This window comes from Molothrus aeneus, chromosome 4 (genome assembly GCF_037042795.1).
Source record: "Molothrus aeneus isolate 106 chromosome 4, BPBGC_Maene_1.0, whole genome shotgun sequence".
NCBI lineage: Eukaryota > Metazoa > Chordata > Aves > Passeriformes > Icteridae > Molothrus > Molothrus aeneus.
In genome coordinates, this window is record NC_089649.1 from 65,405,630 (window position 1) to 65,421,646 (window position 16,017).

General features: G+C 50.0%; 1 protein-coding gene across 1 annotated transcript; it reads left to right on the plus strand.

Annotated features, from left to right (window-relative positions):
• Positions 1 to 14,174, plus strand: LOC136556175 (multiple epidermal growth factor-like domains protein 9). Its single transcript, XM_066549224.1, has 9 exons — positions 1 to 108; positions 3,017 to 3,472; positions 4,854 to 4,989; positions 7,531 to 7,619; positions 9,264 to 9,327; positions 10,006 to 10,094; positions 11,090 to 11,202; positions 11,638 to 11,794; positions 13,895 to 14,174. The coding sequence occupies exons 1-9, from the start codon at positions 54 to 56 to the stop codon at positions 14,041 to 14,043; spliced, it is 1,308 nt and encodes a 435-aa protein (XP_066405321.1). The 5' UTR covers positions 1 to 53; the 3' UTR covers positions 14,044 to 14,174.
• The last annotated feature ends 1,843 nt before the right edge of the window (positions 14,175 to 16,017 follow it).

Genomic DNA, 16,017 nt, shown 5'->3' on the forward strand with positions numbered 1-16,017 from the left:
GCAGGAGCTGCTGATCTCGCCTCTTGACAGGCTGTGTTACTCCTCAGGGAAAAATGAGTGCCTGGCTCTGTCCTCTGCTGTGCAGCTTGACCATGGTGTGCTTAGCAGGTAAGGCCTCCCAACACAGGGTTTATCTTCTCTGAGCACAGAGGGGGTGAAGCCATAGTGGGACTGAGGGAGCCCTGGGGTGAGGCTGGGGGAAGGAGGGAAGGAGGGAAGTGTTGAAACACAGGCAGTGGTGGAAGCGGGATGCTTGCGGTAAATACAAAAATTTGCTTTTACAGGGAGAAAAGAAGAAAAAAAAAAAAAGAAATAGAGCTGTATTGCTCTGCCTAATGAGGATTTGCAGAGGCTTTATCTTAAACCCCAAAGAGCAGGATGTCTGTTGGTAGGTTGGGAAAGATCAGCTCTCTATCCTTCCCTGACTTCCCCAAGGCTCCTGTTTGTACCAAGGCGTCACATGTAAAATAACACATCCTTCATGTTCCCCTGGAGAGACTTTGGGTGATTCACAGTGCTCCTTAAAACAAAACAAAGCAAAACCAAAAAAGGCTCTAGAAAGCAAAATTGCTGTTCCATGGGATAGAACAGTGTAAGTGCAGGAGAGAAAATGCTTTGTCTGATGAAGCTGAGGTTGTTTGAGTACTGGTTTTCCCACTTGTGACTGATTATAACTGGTAAGATACACAAACACTTTACTAGTGCTCAAAACTATTTTTTCCAGCCTTCTGACATCTTTTTTTTTTTCTCCAAAAGTTGTTTAAATTATTAAGAAATACTGGCTACCAAATGTCATTGATGGCTACTGACATTTTGCAAACAACTTTACTACTTTTGGTAACGTGTTGTGGAAAACTACTTTCCATTTTTAAAAATTCCTCTGAAGAGCACCACCATTTGACATTAAATCCAACCAACCAATGAAACATTCAGCTAAAAAACCCCAACAACAACAAAATTCATCCAGCTATGGGCAGTCCAAATTGTTGAAACCTGTGCAGTGTCTCTGGCTGGCAGGGTTGAGCTGTTGGGGTCAGGAGGGAGCTGTGGGAGATCAGACTTTGATCTCAGAGGTCCTTCTGAAAGGTTTTCCCTGGGAGTTTGGTATTGCCCTTACCTTACTGCTAGTGTTTATGTTAGGGTCAGTTGAATGGATCTCAGGACTGACTCAGTTTGTTGCCAGAGGTGAGGAAAAAGCGAGCAGACTGGCTTCAACCCCTGGGGAGGGGAGTCAGATGAGGGCAATTGTGCATCTTGGTCCTGGGTGGAGGCTTGGCCACAGCAGCAGTGTCCTGGGTGGGCACTGTGGGGCTGCTCTCCCTGCCTTGGACCAATGCTGGCACCTCTGTCCCTTGGATTTGAGCCTGGGGCAAACCAGGGTGTTACAAAATGATCACTGGCAGATTTGGTGTCTCTGTTTCAGGCCACAGCAAGAAAATGAGATATAGTTCAGTTGATGCTGAACATCATTGGCACAGTGCTATAATGCCAAGGTTGTGGGCTTGATCCACATATGGGAGCTGGAGTCCACAATCCTCTGGGTCCCTTCCAGCTCAGGCTGTTCTGTAAATTCTTTAAAACCTGAGCAGTGGCCCAGATGGCTGGGTGCTCATCTGCTTTACTCAGTAGCTACACCAAGATGGATTTTGGCACAAAGCAGGCAGTCAACAACGGGAGGGAGCGCTCCCAGCAAACTGTCTCCATGTGATCACAACCTTATAAAGCCTCTTTTATCCACTGTCCTGATCCTGGTGCAGAATTTTAACTGGAGCTGCCCTCAGCTTGGTCTGCGTGTTGGTGTTTGTACCATGGTAGTGCTGAGCACTGGTGCCCACAGTGCCTGGCCTTGCATGGTGGGTACAAAATTGAGAGATAAATTCAAGGCTGGGGTGAATCAGGGCTGGGGGAGAGCCTGCAGGGATGTGGGTCTGACACCTGACAGCTTGTGCTGTCACCCCTCTTGTCACCCTGCCCATGTCCTTCCTCACCCACATCCCACTCGCGGGTGTCAGCTGCACTCTTTGGCCTCCTGCAAAACCATAAACCACTTTCTTAGGAGTCCTTGTGTCTTCCTGGCACTGTGCATGGATTGGCAAGGGGGTTTAGCAGGTGTGTGCTGCTGGAGAGAGCATTTACACCCCACAGTAGCAGCTCCAGTTGCTTACTGGTGCTGTGTAGGGTTGGGTGTTTTCAGAAGTTGCAGTAAATATTGAGGAAATCCCTGCCCTGAGTTCCTGAACCCAGCTGGTGGCACAGCTGCTGGGGCAGGAGCTGCCTGTTTTGGTTTTGCTTTTCTTCCTTTGCTTAGTACCACACTGCTAAATTAGCAATAACCTGCTGCTTTCCATGCTCAGTTTCCTCAGTTTCCTCTGTTAGAAACTGGAGGACATTCCCCACGCTGTGCCAGGGGATGTCTTCCATCAGCAGATGATGTTCCAGTCCACCCTGTATCACAGCAAAGCAACCTGAGCTGCAGCAACACCTCCTTTCTCTACAGATTTCATTAATCCTCACTCTGATGAGGGATTTCAGAATTAAAGCAGGTCTTGGCCCTCAGGCTCCCTTCTGGTTACTGGAAGTACCCCCAGAACAGCTTAAAAGAGCCCTGAGCCCATGTCTTTCCTTGCTTGATCTGTTTGAGGGAGATTGGATAAAGCAGCCAGCTACTTGACAAGCATCTTAAATCAGATTGTCATGAGATCTCAGTAAACAGTCTCAAGGAGCTGACAAAACCGGCTGCTTCAGGCAATTCTCACACCCATGAGTCAGACCTCCCAGACATTGGCATTTACTTATTTGTGGCCTCATGGACCCACTAATTTATGTCCTTGGTAAGTCTCTCATGTGCCAGGCATGCTCAGATGCTGCCTCACATCCTTGCTCTGTAGTGGAGCACAGCAGAGGGGAGTTTCTGGACATCAAACAAGGACACATGGTTTAAGCAGTTGATAAAGACCTAAATGAGAAGCCGATATTAAAGGGATTCAACCACTAATTATGTTTTTTCTTCTCTTAGGTATTGCTTTAGGCCAGACAACCAGCACTGGGGCTCCCATTGGATCCACCCCAGCACCTCCCAGTACAACCAGCACTGGGGTTCCCACTGGATCCACCCCAGCACCTCCCAGTGCAGCCCCTGCTCCATCCTCTGCTCCCTCAGCTGCTGCTGCAACACTCTCAGCTGGACTGACAGCAACCACTGGAGCTGCATCCACAGCAGCTCCATCTGCTGATCCAAGCACAAAAACCCCTTCCCAGACTCTGCCCTCCACCACAGGGACTGTCCCCCCCTCCCAGACTTCAGCACTGACAGCCACATCCAGCAGTGCCCCAGGGTCCCCTCCAGGGGTGACCCCATCCCCTGGGCTGCTGCCCTCAGCTGTGCCCCCCAGCACCCCCCAGGCCCCCAACTGCAGCAGAGAGAATGTGACAGCCTGTGTCCCCTGCCCCCCAGGGACAGTCCCCAGCCAAGGTAAGGGTCCCTGCCCCGGCTGCTGCGTTGGAGGAACAGGGATTTCTCAGGGCTCTTGTTCTTGTGCTGGGAGCTTGCACAGGCAGCAGGAGAGGGATTTAATTCATTTCACCCTCCTGAAATCAGAGGCTTGGTCTTTCCTGGCCTTGTGCTGTGTTCTGGTCTTTCTGAGGCTTCCCCGTGGGGTGACAGAGTGGTCAGAACTGTGGCACAAAGTGTAACACCAGTCCAGTTTGATTTATTGGCAGAACATCATTCTGGGCTCCAGGGCCAAATACAAGGCCAATTTCCAGCTGCCTCAAATGTTTGAAAGAGAATCTCTGCTATAGAGACAGCCTTTTTCCATGGCCTTGAGAAAATACTTGATCAACCTCTGTTGTGCTCAGCAGTGCATCGTAGAACCTTTCCCAGAAGTTATTTGTTGTAACATGGTCGGGTTCTGATTTCAAACACCACCACCCCACAGAAAAAAATTCTGTTTTTTCCCACAGAAAAAAATTCTCAAAAAAAGAAAATAATTCTCCAAAATACAAGACATGTATATATATATTTTTTTAAATTTTTGCTTATTCCTTGCACTGCAGGGCACCTTTTAAAAGCAGCTCTGATGCTTTAGGATGAATCTGCAGAGGACAGGAGTTATCTCCCACCTCCCTTTTATGCAGGATCTTCTTAGTCAGGGCCTTCTCCTCTTGCCTGTGTTGGTGGTGCAGCTGCAGTAAATCCACCCAATTCCTCTGAGTGGCTGGGATTGGTTTTGTGGAGCAGAGAGGGGTAGAACTTGCCTGCTGGGAATGCCATGGTACCTGTGCTCAAAGAAAAAGGCTTAAGGCAGATCCTTGACTCTGGGGCTTTACAAACCAGTTCTGCTTCCTATGAGCTTAAATTATCAGTGATCTGAATAAGTGTATTGGGGTTTGGGTTTTTTTTTGTTTTGTTTCTTTTGGTTTTTTGGGTTTTTTTGGCTTTTTTGGGGGGTGGGTTGTTTTGTTTTTTTGTTGTTGTTGTTGTTGTTCTTTTTTGGTTTTTTGGTTTTTGTTTTTTTTCTTTTTTGTCTTTTTTGTGTGTGTGTTGGAGGGAAAACAAGGAAATTTTTCCTGGCCCCCTCAAATTAAAGAAGGAAAAAGCAGTCAGCTTAATTACTGGAGATCCACACTGATAGCCTTGACCCCTTAGATCATCTTGTGGCTGTCCTGCAGCTTGCTAACAGTGGACAGCAGCATAATTAGCATGAACACTGCAGTTTCTACCCTCTGTGAGTGCCTTGCCGGGGGAACTGCATCCCAAGGCTCCTGCCTTTGTGGCAGTGGCCTGTCCTGGCAGACACAGGGGTTTCAGTCAAGTCCTGCAATCCTGATCCTGGCTTTCTGTCCCAATTTAGGCGCCCTGAGCTGCTCGTGCTGCCTGGGGGGAGCGTGCGCTGCCCCCGGTGCCTGCAGCCCGTGCCCCCCGGGGCAGCACCAGCCCCAGCGTGGGCAGCTCTCCTGCCTGCCCTGCCCTCGGGGCTCCTACACCAGGTGAGTGACTGGGCCCCGACTCTGGGCGCTGGATCATGAACCACACAACTCTTCCCAGGTGGAAAAGTCTCTTCCTTTGGGCGGGATCAGCGGCCGGGGGCTGTGTGCAAATCACAATCGGGACGGGGCTGCTGTGGAACCTGCCTTGAGCTGTTTGATTATCCAGCATCACTCTCATTACATGGTTGTGACAATGGGAAGATGCCATCAGCTCACATCTCAGGCAGCAGACCAAGAACTTAATGTTACAACTTCCTTTATAAGTTTTTTGACCAATCTGACAAAGCAAAAGCACATGACACTAGTTCTATCTAACCACTATAAGCACAGGTACCTTTGTTTAAAACAATGCTTGCTTATTTCAAATATGATACCTACTTGTAAGCTTTAAAACACAATGCACAGAGCTCCATTATTAAGCCTCAAACTTCCTAATATCTTGCTAGATAAACTTTTCTGTAGCTTAGGGACTTATTCTAGACAAGTGTTAATAAACAGATCATTGTTCTATTTGTCCTTGCTTTTCTACTTTTTCAATAATTTTTCTGCTGACCAATCTCATGGCTGCTGCTTAGTTCTAATCACAGTTCTGCTGTGTCTGAGGCCTGCCTTTCACAGCTTTCCCAAATCCCTCTGATTTTGTGGATTCCCACAGGCTGTAGGAAATGTGCTGCCAGGGCTGTTTCTCAGAGGCTGAATTCTCCTCATCAGGAAACCTTGGTGTGGATCTGCTTGTGCTGAGGCTGCCCCTCTGGGGGCTTCCCTTTTTTACCCTCATGCCTTTTGTCTGCCCTGAGGGAACATGTTGTTTGGTGGTGGGGAGACACTTGGCAGGGAGGTGTGGGCTCATCTCCTCAGCTTTTCTCTGGGGTATGTCTGACCAGCAGGCTCCATCTCCCTGCTTTGCCCAATTCCTTTCTCAACCCCTGTTTTCTTGCCCCCAAGGCATCTCATTACATTTGAGTTGCTGGCATTTAAAGCAGTACCCTCAGCTGACAGAGTGTGGAAAAGCTGACAGGACAGGAGCCCAGTCTTGCGATTCCACCGGGCTGCCTGATCCAGGGATCTCTACAAGTGTGCCCTGGCTGTGGGCACATGGGCATGTGCTGCTCTCCATTCCTATTGGATTTTCTCTTGCTGTCTCCATGTCTGCAAGCAGTCAGCTGTGTCCTTTGTGGGTTGGCAAGGACAGGAGGGGTGGCAAGAGCCCCCTAGGGCTGTGTCCATTGCAGGGCTGCTCCATTTGGACCAGTCCTGGGCTGTGGGAAGGGTGACCTGACTGTGCAGCTTGTTTGCAGCAGCCCCTGAGCTTGAGGTGCCAGCAGGATCTTCCTCTGTGCTCCCCTCTGTGCTCTGCCCTTGCAGTTTGTGCTGTGAGGACCTGCCTTAAAAATGTACCCCCAAATTGCTTTAAAAACCAGCCAGGAGCAGAGTCCAGGGCACTCAGAGCTGCTGCTCTTGGGACATGGGAGAGGGACCAGAGAGGGCCAGGCAGCCCTGCTGGGCTGGGTGTGCCAGAGCAGGGACCAAAATGGGGGATCTGGAGGGACTGGGGGGTGCAGGGGGTGCATGGCCATCTCCTGGTGCCTGCCTGGGCCTCAGGGCTTCGAGGGGACCATTTAACATTTCTGTGCTGTTGGGAGAATTTGGCCTCCCTGCAGCTTTGAGAGGCTCTGGCTGGCCCAGGCCCTGTGTTGGTTTGTTTTCAGCAAAGCATTTGCTATGCTTCCAGTTGGCTTGGGGGGTCTTGGCTTGTTTGGTTTTTTGTGGTTTTTGGGTTTTTTTGGTTGGTTGGTTTTGGTGGTTTTTTTTGTGGTTTTTGGTTGTTTGTTTGGTTGGTTTTTTTCTGCAAATCTCATGCAGCCCTGCAGTTTCTGAAGGAATTAAAGAGCAAGTCCTTGTTTTCCTCTAAAGCATCTCTGAGTATCTTATCAAATTCCTTTGATAAGGAATTGAGGGGGATTTGGCTCTGGTAGTGATGGATGTAAAAGTTTCCTCTTTCCCTGCCTTTGCCTCACTCATTTCCTCCCCTCCTCCTGACACATTCCCTCCCTTTTCCCACAGTCCCTGCTGTTTAAGGTCAGGGCTCTCTCAGGTCACTGCCTGTGGTTTAGGTCCTTTTTTCAGCTCCTGATTCCCAGCAATGAGGGAGGAGCAGCTCCTTTTGAAATCCCTGATGGATGCTGAACAGCAAGCACCTTCCCTATTCCATTTTCAAGAGTGGATTTAAGAGTCTGACTCAAGCCAAGGGTTTTAAGTCTGACCACAGCATATTTTTCAAGACCTTCAATTCAGATGGTCCCTTTCCATATTGCCCACAGGCACAGGGCATCTCTAATTTAATAATACAGAAAAATTCAGGTTTTTAGTGGACCTTTAACATTCAAGTGAGTTCAAACCAATGTTTTTCTGCCTGGACTCCTTTTTCATAATTGCTGTATTTCTAGACTAGTCAGTGTCATGTTCTGCTCTGTCTTCTCCAAGTGGATGGAGGCTTGGGTGATTGAAAATTGTGTTCCTCTCTGCTCCCTTCCCTCCCAGCTTCCCAAGGAGCTCTGTGTGCCTTCCCTGCCCACCAGGACATTTTGCTAATGAGTCTGGGGCTGCAGCCTGCAGAGCCTGTGAGCAAGGTAGGCTTTGGTCTGTGTTCAACCCAAATGCATTTTCATCACATGATGCTTTTTCCCAGGGGCAGATGCAATTACCAGGTAACTTAAAAGCACTGAAGGGTAAACAGGCTAAAAATAGCCCAGCAGATCTCTTCCCTATTCTGTTGTTATTAAAATGAAAAGAGCAGATCTCAGTCATGCTTGTTTTTGCAACAAGTTAATGGTAACTCTGCAATGAAAAAAGTTTTATGAAATTCAATTTTAGCACAAGGGGGGAGCATTGTTAGGAAACAAAATATTCTCTATTTCTGATAGCAAAACTGAGTCTAAAACCATCTTTGTTTTCATTTAGGCAATGTTCTGCAGTCTGAATATTAAGTGTAATACTCTCCTTATCTTCCACACATTAAAACGGGGGTTTTAAAGAGGGGGTGCTTTGCACCTGGCCAATGCCACTGCAGCCTGGTGCAGTGTTTGCAGAGGGGGTAACAGCATGTGCAGAACAGCACCTGCTTATGCAAAACTCCAAATAGCACATGCAGTGCAGCAGCTCCTCTGCACCCAAAATGGGTCCTGCTTGAACATGCACAACTGTTCCTTGGAAATCCACCCTCTGAGCTGCTGGGCTGTGCCCAAACCTTGGCTGTCACTTGCTCACTTTGGGAGGAACAAAACCTGGCTGGTGACAGCAATGGGTCTGTCCCTCCCTTTGCTCAGCAGATTTAAACACTGTGTTAGACTGCAGGGGGGTCTGTGGGGCTGGCCCCTAAATCCTGCAAGTGTAAATGTAAAAAGTTCCTTTTTCCCTGCAGGGAGAGGGGAGGTAGGTTTGGTTTCATCCTGCTGTGCCACAGCTTCTGCTGCTTGGTGCAAATCCAGGTTTGAGGCAGATCTTAACCCACACCACATCCAGCTCCCCTCTGAACCTTGACTCTGTCCCATTTGGGCAGTGACCATGCTGTGCATCATCAGGCACCTCCAAACCCACCTGAATTCCCAAGTGCTGCTCTCTCAGCTTTCCTGTTGGTGTGGTGGGATTCACAAGTTGGGTCCTGCTGGTCCCTGGGCACTTTGGGGCACTTCACTCCTTTTTGTGCTTTGGGGAGGGTCTGTACCTGTCCTGCTGCCCATCCTGGTCCTCGTGGGGCAGGGAGGGAAGCTCTGCACCAGCAGAGCCATCCTGGCTGGTGGGTCTTGTGTCCTTCCTTTTGCAGGGAAGAAGATCCATCCCAGACTTCCTGGGCTGGGGCAGGCCTGGAAGTGCTGGGGTGACCAGAGAGGCTCCCCCTGGCCAGAGACCTGCTCCAGCTGAATAACTTGGGGATTGGCACTGGAATCACCTGTTCCAGCTCCATTACAGTTCAGGCTGTGGTGCTGGGGAGGGTGACAGGTTTCTCTGTCTCCTTGGTGTGGTTTTGAGTGATGTGAGATCCACCAGGGGAATCTGCCAGAGCCCTCCATGCATCCTCAACGTGGCAGGGGGCAGCAGGGAACTTCCATTGCTCTCTCAGAGCTTTGGACAAATATAACCCCAAATGTCCTGAAATGCCACCTGAAGCCTCTTGTGGGGAGTTGTTTGCTTGTTTGTAAAATGGACATCAGCACAGTGACAACGAGGTGGGGCAAAGAGGCAGCATCCTGAAGCCTTACCCTTCTCTTTTCCAGGCTATTTTAGCTCCAAGCAAAATGCAGCTTTTTGTCTGCCTTGCCAGCCAGGATCATTTTGCAAGTAAGGAGCTCCTGGGGTGCAGGGGCTCACAGGGACAGGGAGGGGGGTTCTTTTAGCCCCCACTGAGCTGGAACCAGGAATGTAGTGCCCAAAGACAAGTCACCTGCCATTTCAGCTGTAGGATGGGGCTTCCAGCATCCTGGCCAAGTGTCCCTGACCATGCATGGGGGTCAGAGTGAGATCATCCTTAAGTGTTGTCATTATAGTGCAAGAGTTCTATTGTCATACACTGCAAAGGTTCCATATTGCCAGAGTTTTGTACCTCCTTGATGTTTCTTGTAGGCAGCTTCTCCAGGCACTAACACTTCCTTGTCCTTGCAGCAGCCAACAAACTCCAGTCCCCACCAACCCACTCTTTTATAACACTCTTCTTACTGGCTACAGCTGTGGCCTGTTAACATCAGGCCTGCTCCTAATACTAAATAATTAACCCAGCTTCAACTCCTTAGGGGGTAAGATTGCATTCTATGTTCTATCCCCCTACACTTGAGGTCCCTTCCAACCAGACCATTCTGTGGTTCTGTGTGACAAACTGCACTGCAGACAGACAGACAGATAGACAGACAGACAGACACCCACAACACAGCAAAGTTTCCTGGAGCCTCCAGGCTGTCAGAGCAGGCTTTGGTGGGCTGGGCAGTGCTGATCCCACAGCGTGTCCTGCTCCTCTCCCTGCAGCACCAGCGGCTGCTCCGGCTGCCGGCCCTGCCCCGGGGGACAGGAGGCGCCTCGGGAGGCAGCAGAGACGTGTGAGACCTGCCCGGCAGGTAAGGGGGAGGCTGTGCCCTCTGGGATCACAGCTCCAGCTCCAGGCTCATTCCAGACTCATCTCAGCTGACCCTGCAGGTGCCCTGCGGGCAGAGCTGGGCCCTGGCATGAAGGATGTGCCAGGGGGTTTGTCTGGGTGCTGGTGGAGGCTGTGCTGTGCCAGGCTGGTTCAGGAATGCCTTGGGGCTGAGCTGGTCCCTGGCACTCCAGGGAGCCCAAATCCACAGCTGGTACCAGCTCCAGCAAAGGGCATCTCTGCCCGTGGTGATGGCCTTGCTGAGGAAAGCCCAGCCTTGCTGTCAGAGATGGATTTTCTGCAGGGGCAGCCTGGGGCGAAGGGACACGGGGAGGGGATGTGAGGGAATGGCCAAGCTCCCTCCTGTGCTGTTTGAAACACCCCAGGCTGCCTCATCTGGGCTGGCAGGGCTGGGCAGGGCACTCAGCCGCCCCCATGGCAGGGACCAGCCTCCCTGGACACAGCCCCGGGCGTGTCTCACAGCCCAGCTGCATTTTAAACATTGCAGGAAAGCATTTTACCACTGTGAGACTTGGAACTTCTGTGACCTGTCTCTCCCACAAAGCTTGGGAAACTGAGCTGTGCTTTGAAGTCTGCTCAGCAAGTTTCAAACAGCTGGAAAAGGTGTTTGAATCCAGAATTGGAGAGGATGGAACAGTGCTGACCTCCAGCTCCCATCTTCCCCTACATTAAAGCCAGAACTCACTGCTAAACCCTTCTCCCACGTACTCCTGCTCACACTGCTCTGTTTGCCAAGGTCTGACCCCAAATATTCTTTAGTCCCTCTGCCCCTGTTTGTTCTGCTCTGATTTTTTTGCCACCAAACCAGGACCAAAGTCCAGGCTCAGCTTTTGTTATGCACATGAGCACTTAATGCTCCTTCTCCCCGTGGCTTTGAAAGCTGATTCATCCATATGCAATTGCAAAGGTCCTGGGGGTTAGTCTCAAATCTTAATATTGTGCTTATTTGCTGTTCAGGCACATTCAAAGGTGCCAGTGACAACAGATGCAAGGCCTGCAGGACAGGAGAGTACCAACTGCAGCGGGGCAAGGAGAGCTGTGAGCTGTGCCCAGAAAATCACTACTGCCCTGTGAGTCCCCTGTGAGCAGCTGGGACAGCCTGTGCTGGCCAGAGCTGTCCCACACAAGCTAAATACCCTTCAATTAACACTGCCTTTTTTCTTGTAATCTGAGCTTCCTTTCTCTTAAACATAGACAGGGCTCTGAGGCAGGGAGATGATTAAAATGACTCCAGGAGTGTGCCTGGAGCTGCCTGCTCTGACTGGGGTATGAGGGGATGCTGTGTGCATTAACGAGGGGTTTGAGGCACAGACTTGATGTGTAACAACACCTTCTGCTCCTCCCCACACTCCAACACTGCTGGGGCAGACAGGGCTGGATTTAATGATGGCAGGGTCATTCCTTCATTTATCTTTTTCCCCCCTCTAATGCTAAAATGTCACCTCCCTTTGCCCTGCTCACCTTCTGCAGTTTGCTGGTGCTGATTTACTTCTTCTCTTGGGCAGAGCCCAGATGTGAAGCCAGTGAAGTGCCCCCCTGATGCCTTCTGCCCCCAGGGCAGTGTGGAGCCCACCTACTGCATGGAGCTGTTCCTGTACAAGGCAGGGGACTCCTGCCAGCTGACCCCTGCCACGGTCATTGTCCTGGCCACCTTCTCAGCAGGTCAGTCTGGGTCCCCTCTGCAGCTGTGTTAAACCAGGCACTCTCTGCGTGGTGTGTTCTGTGTTTCTGGACAGCAGGATTTTAATGAAAGTCCTTCTGGCTGCTCTCAGTGCCAGTGCTGCCCCTGGCTCTGAAGGAAGGTGGCACACGTGCCAGTCCCATCCCTGGCTCTGAAGGAAGGCGGCACAGTGCTGAATGCTTGTTGTTTGTCCCTGGGAAGCAGGGATGTGTGTGGACTCTCAAACAGGTATTCCTTGGCTGCACCAAAGTAAGAAAAAGGACAAATTCCTTTTGGTGTGTTTCCTGAAAGCATTCCTGCCTTAAGTCATGCCACAGCATTCAGCAGAATGGGGAGGTGCTGGCTCATACAGTGCTGTTGCACTGATGCCAAATGTTCCTTGTATCCAAGAGTCAGGAGCTGCTGAGTGTGGGGAGCATCCCTCCAGATGCCACCTGCTGTGAATCAGCTCACTGGGGCAAGCTAATGAGTGGGTGAGCTTTTCAAATGGGAATCTGCACCATGAATAATCATTCCAAAACAATGAATATGCATTTTTAGTCTTAGGAAAAGGAAAAATAGAGTTATCTCGTTTTTAATCAAAGTTGAGGGGAGGTTTAATCAGAGAGTTATGATGAAAATGAGCAGCTATTAGTGCTGTGGATTGCAAGAAGGGCAGATGAGGAAGCTGGGAGGAGGAATCTGTCTCCTGTGCCCAGAGAGATGAAGAGAAATCCCAAAGTCCCACTTACACTACCAGAGATGAGAATCTTGTGTCAAGAGAGCCAAGTCATAGAGATGAGTAAGGCATCAGAGGATAAAGAATATCCAACAAGCCTCACATTCACAGTTTCTGTTTCAAGTGTATTTTATGTGCTTCCTGAAGACCCATGAAGACTTTCATGTGCTTCCTGAAGACTCCACTTGGCTGGCTGTTGTTAAAAGGAGAGAGGAGAGGTTAAATGCATGTGCTACAAGACACACTGCGAAGCTGCTTCTCCAACAAGATGTGTGTTCCCATCACATTTGTCTCTTGGCAGTGAGGAGGGGACAAGGACAGCAGGGTCTGCAGGAGCTCCAGCAGCACCCTCTGAGTGCTGTCCCCATGGGGCTGGAGTGCCTGGGGGGAGCAGATGAGGGCTGTTCTCACAAGCTGTGGCTTGGAGCTATGAGAAAGGTCCTCCACTGACCCCTCTCCACTCATGCCAGGCTGTTGTCCAAAAATCTGCCAAAGCAGATGCCATCTGAAGCGAGTGGTAATTTGAAAAAGTAGATTGAACTGGAGGATATGAAAGGACTGCCCAGAGAGGGACAATGGCCCATTAAGCAGCATTTGTGATAAACAAGTCTGAGGGTCAGGGAGCAGCATTCCTGCCTCGCCCAGAGCTTGCAGCAGAGAGGGGGAAGGAAGGAGCCCACGCAGGAACCCGCGAGTTTTTCACGGCTGGTCTCACAGATCAAGTGTTTACCATGAGGCTGTCTGCTCACACAACTGAAATTTGGGTGTATTTGTCTGGCCATATTGCATCACACAGACAGATTTGTGCTCTTCTGTTCAGATCAGTTTTCTCGGATGATGCTTCTGCCAGAAACAAACGAACAGAATGTTGCACCACTTGAGATTTGCCAATTACTTCCATGTCTATGCCCAATCCAAAAGTAATTTTTTCTGACAGCCCTGATCTCAGTCTAGACTCAGAGTTAATCTAGGTTAGTTACTTCTTGTGCTTCAGTGTAAGTGCTGCACAGAGCAAATTAATTTCTCAACAAGATCCTTTTGGTGGGGTCTGCAGTGAATAAGATGCCAAGTGGAAAACAGTTCCAGCGAGAAAATGAGAGTAGGAAATCAAGTTACTGAATTATTTCATAAAACTTGTCATTCTTCCTTGCAGAGCTAAGCTGAACTGCTGAAGCTGAGTGTTATCAGTGCTAGTGGAACCTTTTTTCCCCCCTCTTTTTGGAGAGGGACAGAGTATGTAGGAAGAAAAAACTCCTTATTTTACCAGAAGAGAATACCTGAGCTGAGAACCCTTGGAGCAAACATCACCTGACACTTTACCTTCCCATCTGTGAACAACTACCATTCCTTCCTTTCTTTCCAGGTGGAATCCTCGTTGTGTTTCTGATAATCCTGAGGAGGCGATGGGAGCAGGGCAGGAGCTCCCTGAAGTCGCCGCTGCTGCCGCGGGGCTCGGGGCCCGGCTCCTACGGGGGCACGGAGCACACGGAGCCCGTCTATGCTGGCTGGTAGCTCTGCCAGGGCCAGCAGCCTCTGCTTCCCCTGGGGCAGCAGGGATCTGCCTCTGGGCAAGGTGTTCAACCACGAGCAACCTACTTCTGTACAGCTTAAGTCAGTGCTGGGGAATAAAACTCAGTTTTTGAGTGGTGGCTCCTTGTGCAAACCAACTCAGCTCCCTGCTCTGCTGCACTGGGCTGGTGGGAAAAGTCTTGCCTTTCCAATTCCCAGCTTCCTTCATAAATACTTTCCTTCATAAATACTTTTCTCTTTTCATCAGGGGGGAAAAAGCCCCAAAAAGCAATCAATCCTATCTGTTTCTCCATTTTTTAATAGTCAGCTCAACAGAGTGCTGCTCTATTGAGCTGACTATTAACTGCTCCAGTTATTGAGGTCCCTTTGATACAACACTCGTTTCCACCAAGCACAAACTAACATGAGTACACCTCCTTTTGATAATATGCAATTTTTTATTTTGTTCCCCATTCTCTAAAATGGGGAACAAAATATAAATTTTAGTATAAGCACAAGTCAAGGGAAGGGATCCTAAAGCTCTCCCCTTCCTTTAAGCTGTGTACAAACATGCAACTAAAGAAATGGTTGATTCCTGGACAAAAGTCCCTTTTGTTTCCTGCTGCCAGGTGGCCTCAGGGTGGAGCTACAAAGGAGCAGCATGGTGCAGGCACAGAGAATGCCCTGCCCCTTTCTGCATGCTGAGGAGAGGGGCTGTAGGGGACCCCTGCCCAAATGCCTGGGCAAAGTTCTGTCCCTGGTCCTGGCACTGCATCCCTCACCCAGGAGAGCAGCAGAGTGGTTTGTACCTGTTTGCTGTGACACCCCAAGCCCTCCTCTGTGCACCCAGCCCCGTGTAACCATCTGGTTAAACTAATGTGATCTGTATTTGCCAGAGATGATTCCTGTGTGTGGCTGGTTGACTCTTGTTGTTTGCTCTGTGTCCCCTGTTATGTTTTTCTCTTAGCCAGCATCCCAGGCAGTCAGAAATGCCCAGAAAAAATTCAACATCACCTGTACTGGAGCCAGTGTCAGCTGCTCCATGAAACCAGTACCTGTGGCCTCTTAACCTTCCCACCTTGTTTTCCTTTTCCTGCTGCAGTGACATTCCCACTGTGTGAGCCCAGCCCAGCCACCTGTGACCCTCTGTGCCAGTGCTGTGCTTCAGCAGCTCTCCATGGCCAGTAAAAACAGTATCTCTGTCTAAAAGATCCACGATTTTAAATAGCTCTGCACAGAGGTGGTGGCAGGTGTTACTTCTCTCTGAATCTTAGAGCAGCAGAGATGGCTGAAGGAACCCAGCTGTGGGGGGTTGAGTGGTTCCTGCCCTCAGCTGCTCATTCTCCTCTCCCCAGGGAAGGTGTTAAAAGTGTTTAAAAGAATTTATAAAATATATCAGTTCTCTGATCTCCATCAGGTGAGGAACTGGGTGCAAAGTGGGACATCAGCCATTGTGGGTGCCCAGAGGAGCTGTGGCTGCTCATCCCTGGCAGTTTTCAAGGCCAGGTTGGATGGGGCCTGGAGCAGCCTGGGGGAAGGGGGTTGGAAGTGGAAGGTCTTTAAGGTCCCTTCCACCCCACACCATTCTGTGATTCTGCTCTGATTCAGCAGCAAGAGGGATGGTTCCTACAGCCCTCCCCAGTGCCCAGCAGAGCTCCATGCAGCCTCTCCCACTGCTGATTTAGGAGAGACATGAAGCTTCCTTCTCCCTGGCCAAGGCTGTGCTTTCCCCCAGAGCAGCACAGGGACACAATCCTGATGCACAGCACCAGGTGACCTCAGCAGAAGCATCAGCCACCAGCACCAAAGCAGATCTCTGAGATGCTTTTTTTAAAAATTGTAGCTGCTGTCACACGTGGGAGACCCCACAGGTGAAGCCAAACCAGACCCAAAAAAACCTGTCTGAAAAAGCCAAAGAGTCAAACTCAGACCTGAGCAAGCAGGACCAGCATTTGTGACAGCAAAAGGACCCAGAGG